The sequence below is a fragment of the Zootoca vivipara genome, chromosome 2, assembly GCF_963506605.1.
Source record: "Zootoca vivipara chromosome 2, rZooViv1.1, whole genome shotgun sequence".
Taxonomy (NCBI): Eukaryota; Metazoa; Chordata; class Lepidosauria; order Squamata; family Lacertidae; genus Zootoca; species Zootoca vivipara.
Genome location: NC_083277.1, coordinates 292,062 through 312,012, shown reverse-complemented (window position 1 = coordinate 312,012; position 19,951 = coordinate 292,062). Strand labels below are relative to the sequence as shown.

The window sequence follows — 19,951 nt, the reverse complement described above, 5'->3', positions numbered from 1 at the left end:
GCAAATGGTCCTGGGGGGGGGAAGCAAGGGCTGAGGCGCTAAAGAAAGCTTGATCATGCATAATGAGATAAGAATCCAATGTCTTTGTTCATCCCAGGTGGCTCCATGGTTTTAAGCTTGGTAATGATTTCCAATTCAGCAACTTCTCTTTCCAGTCTGTTCCTGAAATTTATCTGTAATAAAACAGCTGCTTTGAGATCTTGTATAGAATGTCCTGGGAGATTGAAGTGTTCTCCTACTGGTTTCTCTGTCTTGTGGTTCCTGATGTCAGATTTATGTCCATTTATCCTTTGGCGTAGGGTTTGGCCTGTTTGTCCAACATAGAGAGCTGAAGGGCACTGTTGGCATTTGATGGCATACACAATGTTAGAGGATGAGCACTTGAATAGTCCTGAGATGGTATGTTGGATGTTGTTGGGGCCAGTAATGATGTTGTCCAGGTGTATGTGCTGCCACTTGGGAATGTCTGGATGTGACCCCATCTCTACAGCTCCCATAAACACCACGGAGGTGGCCGGAGCCTGAAAGGTGAAAGCCTTGGCCTCGAACGCAGGCCTCAGGGACGCTTCCCCCCCCCCGTTCCCCCATGGAGACCTGGGACCCCTTCTCCTTCTGAAGGGACCTCCGAGGAGGAAGCCAGGGCGGATGAGTCCCTGGACCTTGGAGTTGATTCCCGGACTCATCTGGAAAGTGCCATATAAGGTTCCTTTCCCCATTTGCCAGGAGCCTATTTGGGGTTCCTCCTTCTACACCCCAAGGTTCCTCCAAGGCCCTGGGGAAGGAAACGGAGGCAGGCATAGCCATGGCAAGAGGAAGAGCTCTGGTTGCTCCCCAGGGTGGATCTGCTGGCCATTGCAGCTCCCAGGAAGCCTTGAAAAAAGGCAGGAGACCCTCAGCAGAGAAGAGCCAAGTTCGGTTCTCCACAATGGCTTCCACTGGAGAACCAGTGTGGTGTAATAATAATAATAATAATACATTTTTATTTGTACCCCGCCCTCCCCAGTCAAATCCGGGCTTAGGGTGGCTAACACCAATAAAATTGCAATAAAACATAACAAGCAATTACTTGAAATACAGATTAAAATACAATATTAAAATGTAAAATGCAGCCTCATTTTAAGTAGTCCATGAATCCAAGCCATGAGGGAGGAAAACACAGGGGTCAGACTGACTCCAACCCAAAGGCCAGGCAGAACAGCTCTGTCTTGCAGGCCCTGCGGAAAGAGGACAAATCCCGCAGGGCCCTGGTCTCCTGTGAGAGAGCGTTCCACCAAGTCGGGGCCAGTACTGAAAAGGCCCTGGTCCTAGTTGAGACCAATCTAAGCACCTTATGGCTCGGGATCTCCAAAATGTTATTATTTGTGGACCTTAAGATACACTGTGGGGCATACCAGGAGAGGCGGTCCCATAGGTACGAGGGTTAAGAGCTGTAGACTCGTAATATGGGGAACCGGGTTCGAGTCTCTGCTCCTCCACAAGCAGCTGCTGGGTGACTTTGGGCTAGTCCCACTTCTCTGAAGTCTCTCAGCCCCACTCACCTCACAGAGTGTTTGTTGTGGGGGAGGAAGGGAAAGGAGAATGTGAGCCGCTTGGAGAGTCCTTCAGGTAGTGATAAAGCGGGATTTCTCTTCTGAGAGCTCCCTCTCTTTCTGGTCTGGTCTGGACTGGAAGGACCCCAGTTCAGCCACTTCCCCCAGAGTCCCCCCACTGGGCTCCACTGGCCCCCTGAGACCCACAGGGATCCGGAGTGGGAGCGACTTCTCCTGTTGAACTACTGCCTGAGGCGGAGGAACAGATGTCTTGGCCCATTTGGGTGATAAGCGAGGGCCAGATAGGGCTCCAGGGACGCCGAGATCGAGGGGCCAGAAGGGGATTCTCCAGCCTCATCTGGGGAAGAGCCCCCCTTTCCCCTTGGCCGCCTCCTAGCACTGACTCTTGGGGTGACGAAGGAAGCTGGTCCGGAGTTTAAACTCCCCTGAGGGAACTCTCCACCTCGGATGAGATGAAGCCATTATTATTATTATTATTATTATTATTATTATTATTATTATTATCCTTCTTGGGCCTCCGAGACAGAGAGGGGCTTTCCCTCCTGGCCCCCTTCACCTGTCCTGGCGCAGAACCTGGCGGATGCCTGGCATCTCCCAATGGGGCCATGGGGGGAAATCTATCTACCCCCAAACAATTTGGGGGGGGGGGAATGAAGGAGAAATGAAGGAGAAGCTGGGAGGGGAAGCAGCCAAGAGGGAAACTCAGGGGGGAAACTCCCTCAGGAAAGGGGAGTCGTAGATTCAGAGTGGGAAGAGACCCCAAGGTCCATCCAGTCCAACCCCCTGCCAAGCAGGAAACACCATCAAAGCATTCCTGACAGATGGCCGTCAAGCCTCCGCATAAAGACCTCCAAAGAAGGAGACTCCACCACACTCCTTGGCAGCAAATTCCACTGTCGAACAGCTTTTACTGTCAGGAAGTTCTTCCCAATGTTTAGGTGGAATCTTCTTTCTCATAGTTGGTGAAGGAGAGGATGAGGCCCAGGGGAATCTGAAAGGGGATTGGCCAGCTGTGCAATGGAGAGGCTTCAGATTGGTCAAGCCCTGCTCTGGGGTGGGAAATGGGGGGGTCTCCTGCCTCCATGTGGTTCTGGGAGCCTAGTAGAAGCTGGTTTCCTGCCAGGAAACAGAGGGAAAGGACGGCAGGTGTTCCTCTTGCTTTGAACCGGCTGCATCCGTAACAGGGACAGGCCAAGCTCAGCGCCACCTCCGACCCCCTCCCCACTTTAAAATCCCTTTTTTTTTTAAAAAAAAGCAATGACTATCAAATATGAAGAAATCAGCACCTCCACCTGCTCAGCACCTTCTTTCCCCCTTGGTTTTCTGGGAGGCCTTTTCTTAGTCCCTCCTCCTCCCCCCAATTCAAAAGAAGGGCAGGCCGGCTGAAGACCCTTCCCCCTGACCACCTTATTGTTATTTAGCGGCATCCCAGTTATATGTCTTATATGACTATCAAACCTTTATTAGGCATTTTACTAGATGTCTTATACGTATTCCCCTTTTTCCAAAAGTTGCTCCAAGAAATTCTTCTCGGCCTTTGACCCACGTTGAGCCTGGAGTGTCCTGGGGAACCTTCTGCCACTGGAGAGTCAGACTCAGGCGCCTTCTCCTAGGCAGCCCATTCAGAAAGACACCCCCACAAGGGAAGGCTCCCCTTGAGCTAGTTTTCAACTTTTTGTGGCGTTATTATGTTGGTTTTTCTTTTGCTGAAAACCACGGTGGTATATTTTTTCAGATACCACTTCTATCAGTTTAATGATCCATCTTTTGAGGCGGTTTGGGCTGAGAGGCAGGGACTGACTGGCCCCAGGTCCCCTCTGAGCTTCTCTCTCCCCCTTCCCAGGTCCCGCTCTGCGGAAGAGAGCCCATAATCCCAGGATCTCTGAAATGAACAAATAAATGGTCCAGCTTGAACTGTTCCAAGGATATAGGTTTGCAACGTCCAAAATGGAAAGTCAGAGCAGAGCAGAGCAGAGCAGGGTCTTCCAAACAGCCACAGGGCGTTGGGATCGGGACAGAGCCCACCCACCCGACCCATGAGATCCCAGCTCAGGGCAGTTTCCTGCCCTATTGCAGGGGGTCAGACTAGAGGGCCCCTGGGGGTCCCGCCCAACTCTACAAATTGATCCTCTTTCAGCTGATCCTCACTGGTTCGCGTAAACAAAAACCTCTGCCAAGTTTCCTTTGCTAATGCGATTTATTTCCTTCACGGGTGATTCCTGGGTGATATGTCTTCCTTTTGCAGAGGGGTGCAGAATACCGCCCCCCCCCTTTCTCAGCCTCCGCCAGCATATTTGGGTGTGGGGTGAGCAGCGAACGTCTCCTGAACGGTTGGGACAGGGAGTGGCAGGCAGTTCATGTTGAGCGTGAAGAGAAACTTAGGGCTCTGCCGGCAAGGAGAGGGTGGACTACATTGCCTCTGGGGACCCCTTCCAGCTCCCCCCCCCATTATAGACTTCTATGGCGGGGGGGGGGAAACTCAGGAGGATGGAAGCCGCATTAGACCCTTTTGCCTGCAGGAGACGGCCTGCCTCTGAACAGACAGGCAGAACTCTGACCGGTGAAGAAGCAGCTCCCCTGTGTCCTTGGGGCAATAGGAAGGGGTGGAAGGGGACCCCAAAAGCTCATCTAGCCCAACCCCTGAAATTCAAGGAGGGAGGGGTACATCCCACTCCCAGGTTCCTCAAGCTGGGGGGGGGTGCAGTTGCTCCAGGGGCAGGAAGAAGACGAGGGGGGGTGGGCGTCCTTGATGGGGGTCGCAAACAATTATTCCTCGAGGGCGGGGCTGCAGCTCAGCTCTCCCTCCGCCTCTCGCCAGACTTCGTTGCGCCTGTTGAAAATCTCCATGGGGCTGGGGGGGGAGAGAGAGACAGAAAGAGGGGTAGGTGAGCTCCAGGAAGAGGGGGGTCCAGACCCCTTCCCTTGTGCCCCTCCCCTAATCCCAGCAGGAAGCACAATGGCCCCGGGAGGGTTTGAACCCTGTTCTCCTGGGAGACCACTCTAACCACTAGGTCATTCTACGCCAGGCACCCCCAAACTTCAGCCCTCCAGATGTTTTGGACTACAATTCAAATCTTCCCCTACCACTGGTCCTGTTAGCTAGGGATCATGGGAGTTGTAGGGCAAAACATCTGGAGGGCCGCAGCTCGGGGATGCCTGTCCTAGCCCTTCGGTCCTGTTTGCTTTCCCCTCCTCTCAGCCAGCGGGCATTCAGAGGCAGCCCCCCCCCCTTCTAGGACGTGATGCTGGACCGAGATCCCTCTCTCCTCCCTCCTGGCAGCAGGCGCCCGATATCTTGAGGCTGCGAGTTCCGCAGGTCAGCCCACGCAGCCCCACCCCTCCCCTCTCACCTGTTGTAGCCAGCGGTGTAGTGCCGGCCGGCCTGCAGGGGGCGCCCGTGCGCGCTCAGCTGCCCGTCCAGGTACTGCAGCTGCGCCAAGCGGGTGGCGTCCGTCATCCAGCCGCCGAAGACGCGCGCGTAGACGCGCAGCTCCGGGAAGCGCTCCACGAAGACCTGGCGCCGAGGAGGGAGGAGGAAAAGCGCAGCTCAGTCTGGAGAGCAGCCGCCACGGCCCGGGGGTCCAGACTGGAGGGGGGTCCAGACTCCTCTGGACAGAATAAGGGAAGCGGGGCGACCCCCCCCCTTTGCCTCCCTCTTACCGTCTCCTCGGTGGGGGCGGGCGGGTCCCCCCGAAAGGCCTCCGGCAGCATGAAGTAGATCTCGAACTCGCGGCTCTCAGGGTCGTCCCGGACTCGGGTCAGCACCGGGCCGGTCATGGGGATGTGGACCCCTTTTTGGAGCGGGGAAGGGGGAGAAAAGTCACAGAGGGAGGGGCCGCCGCCCTGAACAAGCATGCGCCCCTCCCTCCCTAATCCTGAAGGAGCCATTTCTTAGCCTCTTGCCTTGTCCATTCCAGCCTTTCCTTGGGATCCAGGAGCCTGGAGGCACTATATTGGGGGAGGGGGAGAACCAAGGTAACCCCCCCCGCGGCCACCCCTTTGTCTCCTCCGCCCCCCAAGTTGTTGCTTAATGGAACCTCCAGTCGCAGAGGCAGTCTATCTCGGAACGAACCAGGCAGTGTTTTGGGGTGTGTGTCTGGCTGGGCCTGCCCTCCGCCGGGGGCTTCTCAGCTTGGGGGGAGCGGAGGCGGCTCCCCCACAGCCGAGCCTTCTGCACACGCCCCGAGGCTCCCTTACCCGCCGCGTTTTTCCCTTGGATGTAGCGGAAGAGCCGCCAGAAGCCCTGGATCAGGGCCGGGAGGTAAGCCGAGCCGTCGTTGACGCGGGTCGCCACCCAGACGGAGGGCTGGTAGATCCGAGCCTGGTAAGGGGGCAGGGGGAGATGGGGGGGGTCAAGATGCAGCCGGGGGTCCGTCCCCCCGACAGAGCAAGGGGGCTGGGGTGGGGGGCGGAGGGGGCCGCTCACCTCATAGCCGGAGCCGTTGCAGACGAGCGTGTAGGAGAAGCACTCGCGGCCTTTCTTGCTGCAGGGAGTCACTTCCCTGGAAAGGGGGGGGGGTTGAATGTGGGGGGGGGAGAGGGGCGATATGATCGCCATGTTCAAATATATAAAAGGATGTCATATAGAGGAGGGAGAAAGGTTGTTTTCTGCTGCTCCAGAGAAGCGGACCTAAACATTGGGAAGAACTTCCTGACAGTAAGAGCTGTTCAACAGTGGAATTTGCTGCCAAGGAGTGTGGTGGAGCCTCCTCCTTTGGAGGTCTTTAAGCGGAGGCTTGACAGGCATATGTCAAGAATGCTTTGATGGCGTTTCCTGCTTGGCAGGGGGTTGGACTGGATGGCCCTTGTGGTCCCTTCCAACTCTAGGATTCTATGCTTCCTGCATTTGTATCCCACCTTTCCGCCAGGTGACAATACATGGTTTCTCCACAACAGCCCTGCGAGGTAGGCTAGGCTGGGAGGGAGAGAGTGGCGGGCCCCCCAAGGAGCTTCATCCTCCCCTTTTTGGGAGCAGAGGCGGAATGGCCATCTTCCAGGGACGCTTGAGCTGAGATCCCTGCCCTGAACGGGTTGGGCTAGATGACCCCCGAGGCCCCCTCCCAACTCTGCCATTCTATGGCCCTAGGAGCAGGGGCTGGAATCCAGGTCCTTGGCAGAAGTTCCCAAAGTAGGTGATAGCGCCCCCTGGCCAGAGGGGGGGCAAGGGACTCTTTGGAAAGCTGGTATCACGAAGCGGGGAGGGGGGGATGCGATTAGCTGCGCTTCCTGCCTTGCAGGGGGCCGGGCTAGATGACCCAGGGGAGTCCCTTTCAAGGATTCTGGGGGGCAATATGCCAATCCCCCCGCCCCACGCCCAGCTTACCTCTCTTCACAGGCGGCAAACCCCACCAGGAGGAGGAGCAGCAGGGGGGCAACTTTGGTCTTCAGCATTGCTGGGAGGGATGGGGGCTAGAGAGGGAGAGACCCCCCCCCCCCAATGGGTTAGGAGACCCAGCGACGGAGGCACAGAGCCAGAACCCCTTCCTCCCTGAGCAGAGCACACACACCCCAGGCCTCGGTTTGGGAGAGACCTTCCCTGCCCCCCCTGAACCCCGACACACCTTCCCTCGATCTGTGGGGCTTCCAGGCGACGCAGATTCAGGCCGTCAGCTGTCCTTTTCCTCTGGGTCGAAGATGCTCCCATCACACCCACCCCGAATTTAAGGCATTTTGTGGTCCCGCCCCGGGGAGGGGGGTCGGTTACGAAACTCCCCTCCTCCCCCCAGGATCCCCTGGCGCAATCCCAGGAATGCAGCCTTGTGTAACGGGGAGAGTTTTGTAAGCTGGAAAAACAACATGCTTGGCTCGGGCCTGCGCTGGGTTGGCAAGAGGTTGGGGGGCTGTCTGTCCGGGATGCTGTGGCCCAGCTGAGCCCCGATCTGGACAGGGGGAACCTAAATTCGGATGTCTATGCTCCGGTGATCTCTAGGTCGGATTCCTGCAATGTGTTATATATGGGGCTGCCTCTGAAGACAGTTCGGAAACTTCAGCCGGCGCAGAATTGGGCAGGAAGGTTGCACCTCACACCGATTCTGGTCCAACTGCACTGGCTGCCCATTAGTTTAGAATCATAGAGTTGGAAGAGACCCCAAGGGCCATCCAGTCCAACCCCCTGCCGAGCAGGAAACAGCATCAAAGCATTCTTGACATATGCATGTCAAGTCTCTGCTTAAAGACCTCCAAAGAAGGAGACTCCACCACACTCCTTGGCAGCAAATTCCACTGTTGAACAGCTCTTACTGTCAGGAAATTCTGCCTAATGTTTAGGTGGAATCTTCTTTCTTGTAGTTTGAATCCATTGCTCCGTGTCCGCTTCTCTGGAGCAGCAGAAAACAATATTTCTCCCTCCTCTATATGACATCATTTGATATATTTGAGCATGGCTATCATATCACCCCTTAACCTTCTCCTCTCCAGGCTAAACATACCCAGCTCCCTAAGCCGTTCCTCATAAGGCATCGCTTCCAGGCCTTTGACCATTTTGGTTGCCCTCTTCTGGACACGTTCCAGCTTGTCAGTATCCTTCTTGAACTGTGGTGCCCAGAACTGGACACAGTACTCCAGGTGAGGTCTGACCAGAGCAGAATAGTGGTACTACGGTATTACTTCCAGGCCCAATTCAAAGTTTTGACCTTAAAGGGTTCAGGACTGCAACACCTCAATGACTGCCTCCCCCCATGTAGAGATGCCAGATTGCCAAAGGAGTTGATTATTATTATTATTTTTTGGTAGAATCTGTCCCCTTCGAAAATGAAGTCTTGGAGCTCTTTTTAAGGAAATTCGCCCAAATCGACGGTTGCCATAAATCTGGATTTCCCCGGACATTTAAGCGATTTCCACCCAGACACTTTTCCCGACAGCCGAATCCCAGCTCTGTCCAGGAAATTCCAGGCATAGGGCAAGCCGACCCCCATATGAACTGACCCGGACGCTGTGACCGTCCTCTGAAGCCCTTCTTCGTTTGCCTCGTCCATGAGAGCTCCAGAGGGCGGCAACTGGAGAACAGGGCCGCCTCTGCAATGGCCCCCCCACTTCTGGGATGATGCTCCCCCCCAGGGAGGTCCACCTGGCGCCTTCATTGTGCCCACATTCCTCTTCAATTAACAGTTTATACCCTTTTCAATGTCTTCGTTGGAGGGGCAGCTACTGTTTTGTTTCATTCTTGTTTTTATTATCTATTTTTGTATTTTCATCTTGTAGCTTTATGCTCCGAACCGCCCAGAGAGGTGCGGATGAAATGCGGTATACAAATTTAATAAATAAGCAAAACAAGTAAAGGATCTCTACGCAGTTGGGTTATTCTTTAGCTGAGAGTCCTGCCTTCATAGAATGGTAGAATTTGGAGGGACTCTACGGGGGTCATCTAGTCCAACCCCCTGCAATGCAAGAATCTTTTGCCAAACGTGGGGCTCAAACCCACAACCCTGAGATTAAGAATCTCTACCTCTACCCATGGGGTTGCGCTAGATGACCCTTGGGGGTCCCTTCCAGCTCTACAATCCTAGGGTTCTATGAACATCAACCTCTTGATGGTGAGGATGGAGGTTCCCGAACGGCAGCAGGGTTGGTGGGGGGGACGGGACGGGACTGGGAAGCTGGCGTAGAAATAGAGAAACCATGGTCGGGGCCACAAAAGAGATCAATAAATATTTATAGAGAAGGTTCAGTTCCTTTGTTTTGTTTCCTTTAAAAAAAAGAAAAAGAGAGACTCAAAGGAAGTTAAGTTACAAAAAATCTCAAAGGTAAATGGAGGCAGTCAGAACAAGATGCGGAACGGGGAGGGGGAGATAAACAGCACAACTCTGGGAAGGGCAATGCAGGGGGAAGTATTCTGCACCCCACGTTCTCCTTAGAGGAGCTATAAAATGGGGGGGGCAGATAGAGGCCTCCCCCACCCCACAATTATGACAAAGGTCCTGATCTTCCCCCTTTCCCTGGGGGTACAATTTGAATTTCTCTCTCTCACACACACACACAAACACACAAAGACATGTTGGTCGGTGGTGTTCAGCTCAGAGTTGCCACCTTTTCTGACCGCTGGGTGCTCCTCTGCTGGGTTTCTGGCGGTGGGAGGGGGGTGTCCTTGCTCAGCTGGGGAGCTGAGCCCCCTCCCCACCCCTGCCAGGCGGCCTCTTCGACAAAGCGTCTGCTCTCCTGAGCCACGGATACCCACAGGGCAGGCACAAGGGGGGCGGGGAGAGGAAGGGGGCTGGCTGCTACATGACCCCCCCCTCCAACTGAGCACATGGAAGGTGAGGGGGGGGGCTATTTAGTGTTCAGTCCCTCAGGGGCGCTAGATAACCACCGAGGTCCCTTCCAACACTACAACTCTATGGTTCCCTCCTTGCAAGGCGCAGACATGGGGGACGACATCGACTGACAATGGAGAAGGGGGGGGCTATTTACAAGGAGCAGGGAGGGGTCCCGATCCTTCCTGGGGGAGACGGAGGCTGCAGAGGAGCCGCTTCGGATGGGGTGGGGGGATCAGTCCACTGGGGGAGTTGCATCAAACTTGTCTGGCTTGGGCTGCCCCCCTGCTCCCCCCCAGGACCCCCCTCACATCTTACTGCTCCCCGCAAAGCCCAGTTCGCTGCGGGGGGACCTCCCGGCGCCCCACTCTGCCTCGGCGCCCATCCGGGAGGGCGACGGCGCCTCCTTCTTGGCGGGCGCCGGGCCGCCCCCTGCGGAAACGCCCGCCCCCCCTCCGAGGCGGTGCCTCCTCTCGCAGTGGCCCTTGTGGCGCATGAAGCTGTCTCGCCACATGAACTTCTTGGCGCAGACGTCGCACTCGTAGGGCTTGAGGCCCGTGTGGGTCTTCATGTGCTCGGTCAGGTGGTGCTTCATCTTGAACTTCTTGTTGCAGACGGGGCAGTCGAAGGGGCGCAGGTTGAGGTGCATGTTGACGTGCCGGTCGCGCATGCTCTTGTGCGAGAAGGCCTTGCCGCAGTGGCACATGAAGATCTTGTTGCCGTCGCCCGAGCCGGCCGCCAGCTGCACCGCCCCGTGCTCCACCGGCGCCTGCGGAGGGAAGACCACGATCTGGTTGCCCTGCATGTCCATGGGCAGGAGGGCGCCGCGCGCCGCAAAGGGGGCGGCCTCCTCCAGGCCCTCGTAGGCCGAGGGGAAGTCCTCCGAGGACTCGCAGAAGTTCACCTGCTCCTCCAACTTGCCCCCCGAGCTGCCCCCCCTGCCGGGCTCCGTCAGGGTACGGACGTCGCTGATGCTGAGCGCCGCCTCGGGCGCCGGCCCGGCCACCTCCACGGGGTCCTCGTCCTCCTCGCAGGTCAGCACCAGGTCCTCCTGGGAGCGCTCCTTCTTGACGAAGACCCACTGCTTCTGGGGCATGATGCTGGGGCGCACGTAGGCCGGGCGCCGGCCCTCGCTGCTGTCGCTGACGTCGTCGTCCGTCTCCAGGACGAACTTGCTGCCGGCGGCGAAGGCGTCCGGGCAGCGCGGGGGGCCTTTTTCGGCCTGGAAGATGACCTCCTCGTCGTGGTCCTCGCGCTCTCCCGCCAGAGCCCCCCGCAGCGGGTGGAACTTGCCGTGTTCGGGGCCCTCGCCCGTGTCGCGGGGGCTGAAGTAGTTGCTGCTGCTGGGCGACTGGTTGTCGCTGGTGCGGCTGGAGTGGGCGCGGAAGGAGGAGGACGAGGAGGACGAGGACGGCCCCAGGAAGGCGCCCCGGCGCTCCTTCAGCAGCTCGGTGCACTTGTCCACGATGTGCCACATCTGCAGGACGCTGCCCACCGTCAGGTAGTTGACGATCTCGTCGGAGGCCATGCTCAGCTTGCCCGTGTAGGCCGAGCCCAGCACCGTCTCGAAGGCCACGGGGTCCATGACGCTGGGCAGCACGATGGACGTCATGTTCTTCAGGAGCACCTGGTCGTGGAAGTAGGGCGAGGAGGCGGCCAGCACGGCCCGGTGGGCCCGGAAGACGCGGCCCTGGACGTGGATGGCGATGTCGCACAGCTTGCCCTCCACCCGCTGCTGGTTGAGATTCTCCAGCAGGGCGCTGGTCACCTCGGGGAAGTCGACGTGGACCACGGGGAGGCCAGAAGAGGCCTCCATGGCGCTGGGGAGGGGGCGGCCGTCTCCTACGCGGAACAGGAAAAAGGACACGGGAAAAGGAGCTTTGGTTAGAAGGCTTGGGAAAGGAAGGCGGCTCCACCGATGGCTCGTAGGGGGAACCAAGAGAACCCCTGGAAGCCACATTGGCAATGGACTTCTCCCTCTGGCTGGCCCCTCCAGCTTTCTGAAGCAGGCAGCAGAAGAGCTAATAATAATAATAATAATAATAATAATAATAATAATAATAATAATTTATTACTTATACCCCGCCCATCTGGCCGGGTCTCCCCAGCCACTCTGGACGGCTTCCAACAGAAAAAGACAGCACGATAATCTATTAAACATTAAAAGCCTCCCTGAACAGGGCTGCTCAGCATTTATGAAAGCATATTAGAATCATAGGATCGTAGAGTTGGAAGAGACCCCAAGGGCCATCCAGTCCAACCCCCTGCCGAGCAGGAAACACCATCAAAGGATTCTTGACATATGCCTGTCAAGCCTCCGCTTAAAGACCTCCAAAGAAGGAGACTCCACCACACTATTATCCACCCCACTCCCCAGTTAATCCCTACAACAACCCTGTGGGGCAGGCAAAGAGGCTGCGACCGACTCCAAGGTCACCCGGGGAGTTTGAATGGGGATCTGAACCCTGATCTCCCGAGTCCGACCCTCTGAGCACCACACCCCCTGGTTCCCTAGAATTCTTCTGCTATAGGGCAGCTATATGTATTAAGTAGGTAAATAAATAAAGACGAAGAAAGCAAAATGTCACCCAGCGAAGGATCGGAAATAGTTTCCTGTGAGATTAATGTCAACAGGCAGGGAGTTCCAAAGCGTATTGTGTTTCTCCAAAAATAAGACACCGCCTTATATTTATTTTTCCTTTAAAAAACACCCCACTATGGCTTATTTTCAGGGGATGTCTTATTCCCCCCGCCCCCCGCTGCGGCCGGCATTGCTACTGCGCCTATCACTATGTCTTATTTTCGGGGTATGGCTTATATTTCTTGACTGCTTAAAAATCCTGCTATGGCTTATTTTATGACGACGTCTTAAAATAGGGGAAACAGGGTAGTTGATGCCACTCTAAAAGATGGGAGTATTTTGTGTGGTGAGGCGATCACAGAATCGTAGATTTGGAAGGGACCCCCACGGGTCACCCCCCCCTGCAAATCAGGATCTCGTAGGTAAACTGGTCCCAACTTGCTCAGATCTCCGAGCAACAAAGGGTGTCCTAGGCCTCACTCCCGTCAGCAAGTGCACTGCAGCATCCTCCCGAGGCACGAGGGTAGCCCCACAGAAAGCGCCTGGCATGAATGGAGCACGTTTACTCAGAAGTACCGTGTTTCTCATATTTTAAGGCATCCCTAAAAAATAAGGCATGGCAGGATTTTCAAGACCTGGCGAAATATAAGGCATACCCCGAAAATAAGACATGCTAGTACGGGCACGCCGCGCCAAGTCCCGACCCAGCGGGACTCGGCAAGGGCAGAAGCGCGCGCTTTGCGGAGCCCCGACTGACGGTATACACGTAAAAATGGTTTCTTCACTGCTGGGGCGAAGCGCGGCTGGGAAAGCCGTCCGCTTCAGCCTCGGCCCACTTGAAGGGTAGGGCAAAGCGCGCGCTTTGCGGAGCCCCGACTGGCGGGAACCAGGAAAAGCAGCAGCCCGCCGCCGGCAGGAACTCCAACAGAGCGTGCGCTTTGCCGAGCCCTGACTGAGCGGGAACCAGCAAAAGCAGCAGCCCGCTGCCGGCTTGGAGCTCGGCAAAGCGCGCGCTCTGTTGGAGCTCCAAGCCGGCGGCGGGCTGCTGCTTTTGCTGGTTCCCGCTCAGTCAGGGCTCGGCAAAGCGCGCGCTCTGTTGGAGTTCCTGCCGGCGGCAGGAACTGGGGGGTACTAGGTCCACTAGGTCCTCCCCCCACTCCGAACACGTCAGGAAGGCTGAGAGCTGTTATTTACTACGGTAAAAGTTAAACAGTAAAACAGACACGCAACAAGTAGCCAACGGGGGGCGGAGCGGGGTAGTTTTGCCGAGCCCCAATGGAGCATGCGCTGCTGCCTTTGCCGGCTCGAGCTCCAAGTCGGCGGCGGGCTGCTGCCTTTGCTGGTTCCCGCTCAGTCGGGGCTCAGCAAAAAATAAGACACCCCCGAAAATAAGCCATAGGCTTATTTTCTTGAGTTAAAATTAATATAAGACATGTCTTAAAATATGAGAAACACGGTACCCCCCCCCCCACCGCCCCGGTCCATGGTGCTTGTTCCCACTTGCACGTGCAATTGTGATATAACATTATTTTATTGCACGGATTGTGACATAACATTATTTTATGTAAGTGCGGAGGAACCAGAGCTGCTTGACTTTTATAACTCCCTGGGCCAGCAGGAGGCTGTTCAGACTCTTGGCAGGAGAGCCGGTGATTCATTTCGCTGGCAAGAGAGAAGCACTGGGCCTAAGGCCACCCGGAGCTCTTCCTCTCTCCCAGCCGCTGTACCTATTCTATTCAGATAATACCGCCAAAGGGGGTGGGAACTTTGAACCTGCTTCTCAAAATATTTGTGATCGATCCAAGGCCTGTGGAACTCCCTGCCTATTGACATTGCCGGGGTCTTTCTGTGGCCTCCTTTAAGCACAGTTATTTGAGCAAGCCCATCCAGACAGGCAGAAGCCCCACGACTTGAATTTCTTCTTAGTTGCTGTCCATTTCAAATACCTGTTTTTTACCCAGCAATTCTAATATTGCTCCTGAGCAAGTTTGGGGGAGTCATCTGCCTGGGCCTGGCTGGCCTTACCCAGTTGTGCCCACTTGTGTTTCTACCGTGGTACCAGGCTAGACTGGGAGGCCGAGGAGAGGGTGTTGCTCACTACCTCCTTGACCAGGGAGCCTCCTGACCTTGCGATGGAGGAAGGATCAAAGTCTCTTCCAACTCTAGGATTCTGCGGGCTTGAAGGGCCTGGGATGATGCTGCGCCAGATAGACCGGGGGGGGGGAGTTCTGCTGCTCCCCCCGCCGCCCCCGGTTGCCTGGCAGCACCCCTGATCTGGCTGGCCAAGGCAGTCGCTAAGGGATTCTTGGGGGACCCCCAAAACAATAATCCTGGGTGACTTCAGTAACCAAGCGGAGGGTCCAGAGAGCAGCATCGAGAGGGGGGCCTTTCGGCCCCCTGCCAGCTGCGCTCTGGGATGCCGCTGGGAACTAGATCATCTCCAGTCTACTGTATTTAATATCTACATGAAGCCCTTGCCAGCAGTCATGAGGAATCATAGAAGGCACCCCAGGGGTCATCTAGTCCAGCCCCCTGCAATGCAAGAATCACAGCCAAAGCATCCACGACAGATGGACATTGAACCTCTATTTAAAAGCCTCCAAGGAAGGAGAGTCCACCGCCTCTTGTGGGAGTCTGTTCCCCTTCCGTTGCGTTCAGTCGCAATCTTCTCGCTTGTAACTTGAGGCCACTGGTTCGAGTCCTACCCTCCAGAGCAGGAGAAAACAAACGATCTCCATCTTCCATGGGACAGCCCTTGAGATCATATCTCCTCTCCTTTTCTCCAGGCTAAACACAACCAGCTCCTTCAACCTTTCCCCATAAGGCTTGGTCTCCAGACCCTTCATCCTCTTGGTTGCCCTCCTCTGCATGTGCTCCAGCTTGTCAACATCCTTCTTAAATTGTGGTGCCCAGAATGGGACACAGTATTCCAAGTGTGGTCTGACCAAGGCAGAATAGAGAGGAACTATGACTTCCCTTGATCTGGACACTGGACTGCTGATGCAGCCTAGAATTCTCCATAACATCTGAAGCGGGAGATCCACTGTTTGGACGTAGTGGGGAAATGGATGAGGAAAAGCAAGCTGAGCTTGAATCCTGGCAAGGATTGAATCCTGTGGGCAAGGAGCTCCCAGAAAGGCCTTTGACAAGGTGCCCCATGATATTCTTGTAAAGAAGCTGGTAAAATGCGGGCTAGACAATGCTACCATTCAGTGGATTTGTAACTGGCTTACTGACCGAACCCAAAGGGTGCTCATCAAAGGCTCCTCCTCATCCTGGAGAGTAGTGACTAGTGGGGTGCCACAGGGTTCTGTCTTGGGCCCAGTCTTGTTCAACATCTTTATCAATGACTTGGATGATGGGCTTGAGGGCGTCCTGAGCAATATTGCAGACGACACCAAATTGGGATGGGTGGCTAATACCCCAGAGGACAGGATCACACTTCAGAATGACCTTAACAGATTAGACAACTGGGCCAAAGCAAACAGGATGAATTTTAACAAGGAAAAATGTAAAGTACTACACATGGGCCAAAATAATGAAAGGCACAAATACAGAATGTGTGACACCTGGCTTGAGAGCAGTACATGTGAAAAGGATCTAGGAGTCTTGGTAGACCACAAACTTGACATGAGTCAGCGGTGTGATGCAGCAGCTAAAAAAGCCAATGCAATTCTGGGCTGCATCAATAGGAGTATAGCATCTAGATCAGGCATCCCCAAACTTCGGCCCTCCAGATGTTTTGGACTACAATTCCCATCTTCTCCAACCACTGGTCCTGTTAGCTAGGGATCATGGGAGTTGTAGGCCAAAACATCTGGAGGGCCGCAGTTTGGGGATGCCTGATCTAGATCAAGGGAAGTAATAGTACCACTGTATTCTGCTCTGGTCAGACCTCACCTGGAGTACTGTGTCCAGTTCTGGGCACCACAGTTCAAGAAGGATACTGACAAGCTGGAACGTGTCCAGAAGAGGGCAACCAAAATGGTCAAAGGCCTGGAAACGATGCCTTATGAGGAACGGCTTAGGGAGCTGGGTATGTTTAGCCTGGAGAAGAGAAGGTTAAGGGGTGATATGATAGCCATGTTCAAATATATAAAAGGATGTCATATAGAGGAGGGTGAAAGGTTGTTTTCTGCTGCTCCAGAGAAGCGGACACGGAGCAATGGATTCAAACTACAAGAAATAAGATTCCACCTAAACATTAGGAAGAACTTCCTGACAGTAAGAGCTGTTCGACAGTGGAATTTGCTACCAAGGAGTGTGGTGGAGTCTCCTTCTCTGGAGGTCTTTAAGCAGAGGCTTGACGGCCATGTGTCAGGAATGCTTTGATGGTGTTTCCTGCTTGGCAGGGGGTTGGACTGGATGGCCCTCGTGGTCTCTTCCAACTCTAGGATTCTATGAAATGGTTCAGTTGCCTGGCTGGGCTGAGAGAACAGGTTCACAGCTTGGGTCCTTCTGGATCCAGCCCTGTCCCTGGAGACTCAGGGAGCCCTTGTGACCAGAAGGGCCTCTGAGCAACTGCAAGTGGTTTGGCGGCGGCGACCATTCTTGGCCACAGCTGCTCATGCCCTGGCTACTTCAGGGGTGGATAACTGCAATGCGCTCTCCGTGGGGCTTCCCTTGCAGTTAGTGGAGGATGCTGCAGCACGATTGCTTGCCAGGATATCACCCTTGTGCTCAGAGATATGCCCTGGTCACCCATGGGCTGCCGGGCAGAGTTCAAAATGTTACTACAGTATTAGCATGTAAAGCCCTCAACAGCTTGGGACCAGTTTACCCGAGAGATGGCCTGACCCACAGGCCCCCCCCCCTCCAATTGATCTGTTTGTTTGGCGGAATTGGCACCTCTGTGTTTGTAAGAACACCATCATAAATAATAATAATAATAATAATAATAATAATAATAATAATAATAATAATAATAATAATAATTTATTATTTATACCCTGCCCATCTGGCTGGGTTTCCCCAGCCACTCTGGGCGGCTTCCAACAGAAATATTAAAACACAATAATCTATTAAACATTAAAAGCTTCCCTGAACAGGGCTGCCTTCAGATGCCTTCTAAAGGTCTGGTAATTGTTATTCTCTTTGACATCTGTAGGGAGGGCATTCCACAGGGCGGGTGCCACTACTGAGAAGGCCCTCTGTCTGGTTCCCTGTAACCGCACATCTCTCAATGAGGGAACCGCCAGAAGGCCCTCGGTGCTGGACCTCAGTGTCCGGGCAGAATGATGGAGGTGGAGACGCTCCTTCAGGTATACTGGACCGAGGCCATTTAGGGCTTTCAAGGTCAGCACCAACACTTTGCATTGTGCATTTAATGCCAAGGTTGCAGCTTTGATGGACGGCTGCCTATTCCTGCCTTGCAGGGGGTTGGGCTGGGTCCCTTCCATCTCTACAAAGTCTATTTGGTGCACTTTGGAACTCCCTGCCTCTTGAGATCTAGCAGGTGCCTCTTGCTCAGCCAAGCCTCAGCCGATTGGGAGAAAGCGGAGGAGATCGTCCCCCGTCTTGGGATCGGAACTCTGGCCCGTTCCGAAGCAGGGCTGCTGCGATTGCTTTCCTCGATGGCGAACCTCCTGCGAATCCCGGACGACCACCGCCCCCCCCCCCAGCTGATTCCGTAGCAGAAGCCTCTGGCGGGCAGGTAGACTGCGCCTGCACCTGGAGGCTCCCCCCCCCAGCTGCTTCGCCGCCCCTGCCGCTTTGTCTGGCCCCCAACCCCCCCCCCGCCCTCTGCACGTGCTCAGGAGCAGCGGGCGCCGAGCCCCGCCCCCCGCGCTCTGCACGCGCTCAGAGGCGCCCTCGCCCCGCTGCCCCCCTTTCCCGACCCCGCCTCGCCCCCCCTTCCCCTCCGCTCACCCTCCTCCTCGCTCGCAGCCGCCGCGGCCTCTTCCTCCTCCGGCTCGGCTTAAAGGCGCAGCGCCCGCCTCCCGCGTCGCCTTTAAGGCGCGCGCATTTGACGGCCGACGCAAAGCGCGCTCGCGGCCGAGGGAGGGAGGGAGGGGCGGCGCATGCGCACCCCAACCTCGGCTCCCGCCCCCGAGTCGCAGGGCGGGGCTTCATTTGCATACGACTCTCCAGCGCAGCCTCTGGAAAACCCGGCGCTGGAGCCGAAACGGGATCCGGGGCTGCATGGAGCTCTTTGGGTCTGCTGGGCCGGCAGCTTGGACGGAAAAGGCAGAAGATCGATAGAAACGGCAGAGGGATTTGGTGCGGGTCTCAAGAACGAGTTCGTATTGTACGGAGTTTTGTTTGTGTATCTGAAGAAGTGTGCATGCACACCAAAACTTATACCCAGGTGGTCTCTATGGTGCCAAAGGGCAATTAAACAAAAAAAGTAGATTTTTTTTGGGAAGGATCTTTCTAAGTGATTTTTTAAAAAAACAGAAAATAGATTTTGTGTGTTTTTAAATCGGGTATCTGAAGAAGTGTGCATGCACACCAAAACTTATACCCAGGTGGTCTCCAAGGTGCTACAGGGCAATGAAACAACAAAAAAATTAGATATTTTTTTTGGAAGGATCTTTCTGATTAATAAAAACCAGAAAATAGATTTTTAAAGTAAGTTTTTCTAAAAATAATTTTTAAAAAAGTTTGTGTTTTTTTAAAGTTTATACAGGTTACAGTCGCTATTCCTAAGAAACGGAGGCTGGATCCTGGCGAGAAGAAGGGAGGATCCACTTTCCGAGAGTCTGACTGGACTAGATGGCTCTTGGGGATACAACTCCCCAATTCCGCCCTGCGCTTGGCACCCAAAGACCTAAGCGCATTTCCCGCCACGTCAACCACTTCTGGGCCCCACAATGAGCAGGGGGTCTTGGCCCAAGGACTGCCCCCTAGGGACCCCGCAGCAGGGCTTTCTTGGGGGTGGCTCCCTGGCAGGGTCTGGAAGGCGCTCCCTGCCTCCCCTTGCTAGTAACCTCAGGTCAGGCAGAGGGAGAGCTCAGCTAGGAGAGGAGGAGATGCTTCGTCTCAGGGTGGTGGGTTCGAGACCCACGTGGGCTGAAAGATTTCCTCCAGGGGAAACCCAGAACACCCCGTGTGCCGTATGTCTCCCGTTCCTCGGAGTCCCTGGAGTAGAGCAGGATTATAAGCTGTCACCACAGGAACGGGCTAAACCCACTCCCCACTCCCACTTAAGGGGGGGGGGAATAATAATAACAACAAATGTGTGTGTGTGTATAGAAAATAAAATAAAAATAAGTTTTCTAATTTAGGCCGCCCATCTGACAGAGTTGTCCCAGCCACTCTGGGCTGCTCCCAACAAAATAGAAAAAGACAAAAAAAAACTCAACGGAAAGCACAGAAACAGGGAACAAATGCCCCCCCCCAGGTGTGCTCCCCCCAAACCACCCCTTGTCTTGCTTTAACAGAACTCAGACTCACGGCAGCCTACAGAAAAATATATGCCTATTTTTTTATTAACCCTGCTTTTTTTGTTTTTTGTTTGCAAAATGAGCTCCCAAACAGACAGGACACCCCCCTGCCACCCCCCCATGGCACCCAGAAAAATACAAACACGGCAGTCCCCGTCCTCCGTCCCCTGCCCCCCCTCATGCATC

General features: G+C 55.0%; 2 protein-coding genes across 2 annotated transcripts; both read right to left on the bottom strand.

Moving 5' to 3' along the window:
- Positions 1–3,728: 3,728 nt before the first annotated feature.
- On the bottom strand, positions 3,729–7,244 carry LOC118078036 (heme-binding protein 2). Its single transcript, XM_060271105.1, has 7 exons — positions 7,112–7,244; positions 6,874–6,959; positions 5,977–6,052; positions 5,748–5,871; positions 5,211–5,341; positions 4,901–5,064; positions 3,729–4,401 (listed from the first exon to the last, which is right to left on the bottom strand). Exons 2-7 carry the CDS (start codon positions 6,939–6,941, stop codon positions 4,317–4,319), a joined length of 648 nt encoding a protein of 215 aa, XP_060127088.1. The 5' UTR covers positions 6,942–6,959; positions 7,112–7,244; the 3' UTR covers positions 3,729–4,316.
- A 712-nt stretch (positions 7,245–7,956) lies between these two features.
- Positions 7,957–18,328, bottom strand: ZBTB22 (zinc finger and BTB domain containing 22). The gene is made up of 2 exons (XM_035101746.2): positions 18,249–18,328; positions 7,957–11,641 (listed from the first exon to the last, which is right to left on the bottom strand). The coding sequence occupies exon 2, from the start codon at positions 11,613–11,615 to the stop codon at positions 10,107–10,109; it is 1,509 nt and encodes a 502-aa protein (XP_034957637.2). The 5' UTR covers positions 11,616–11,641; positions 18,249–18,328; the 3' UTR covers positions 7,957–10,106.
- Positions 18,329–19,951: the final 1,623 nt, after the last annotated feature.

Bases quoted from the DNA above. Each gene is read 5' to 3' on its own strand.
- ZBTB22 (XM_035101746.2), bottom strand. From the start codon at position 11,615: ATGGAGGCCTCTTCTGGCCTCCCCGTGGTCCACGTCGACTTCCCCGAG.
- LOC118078036 (XM_060271105.1), bottom strand. From the start codon at position 6,941: ATGCTGAAGACCAAAGTTGCCCCCCTGCTGCTCCTCCTCCTGGTGGGG. The intron at 5,872-5,976 runs GTGAGCGGCCCC...CCCCCTTACCAG, and splicing joins GCAACGGCTCCGGCTATGAG to GCTCGGATCTACCAGCCCTC. The intron at 5,342-5,747 runs GTAAGGGAGCCT...CGCTCCAAAAAG, and splicing joins CCAAGGGAAAAACGCGGCGG to GGGTCCACATCCCCATGACC.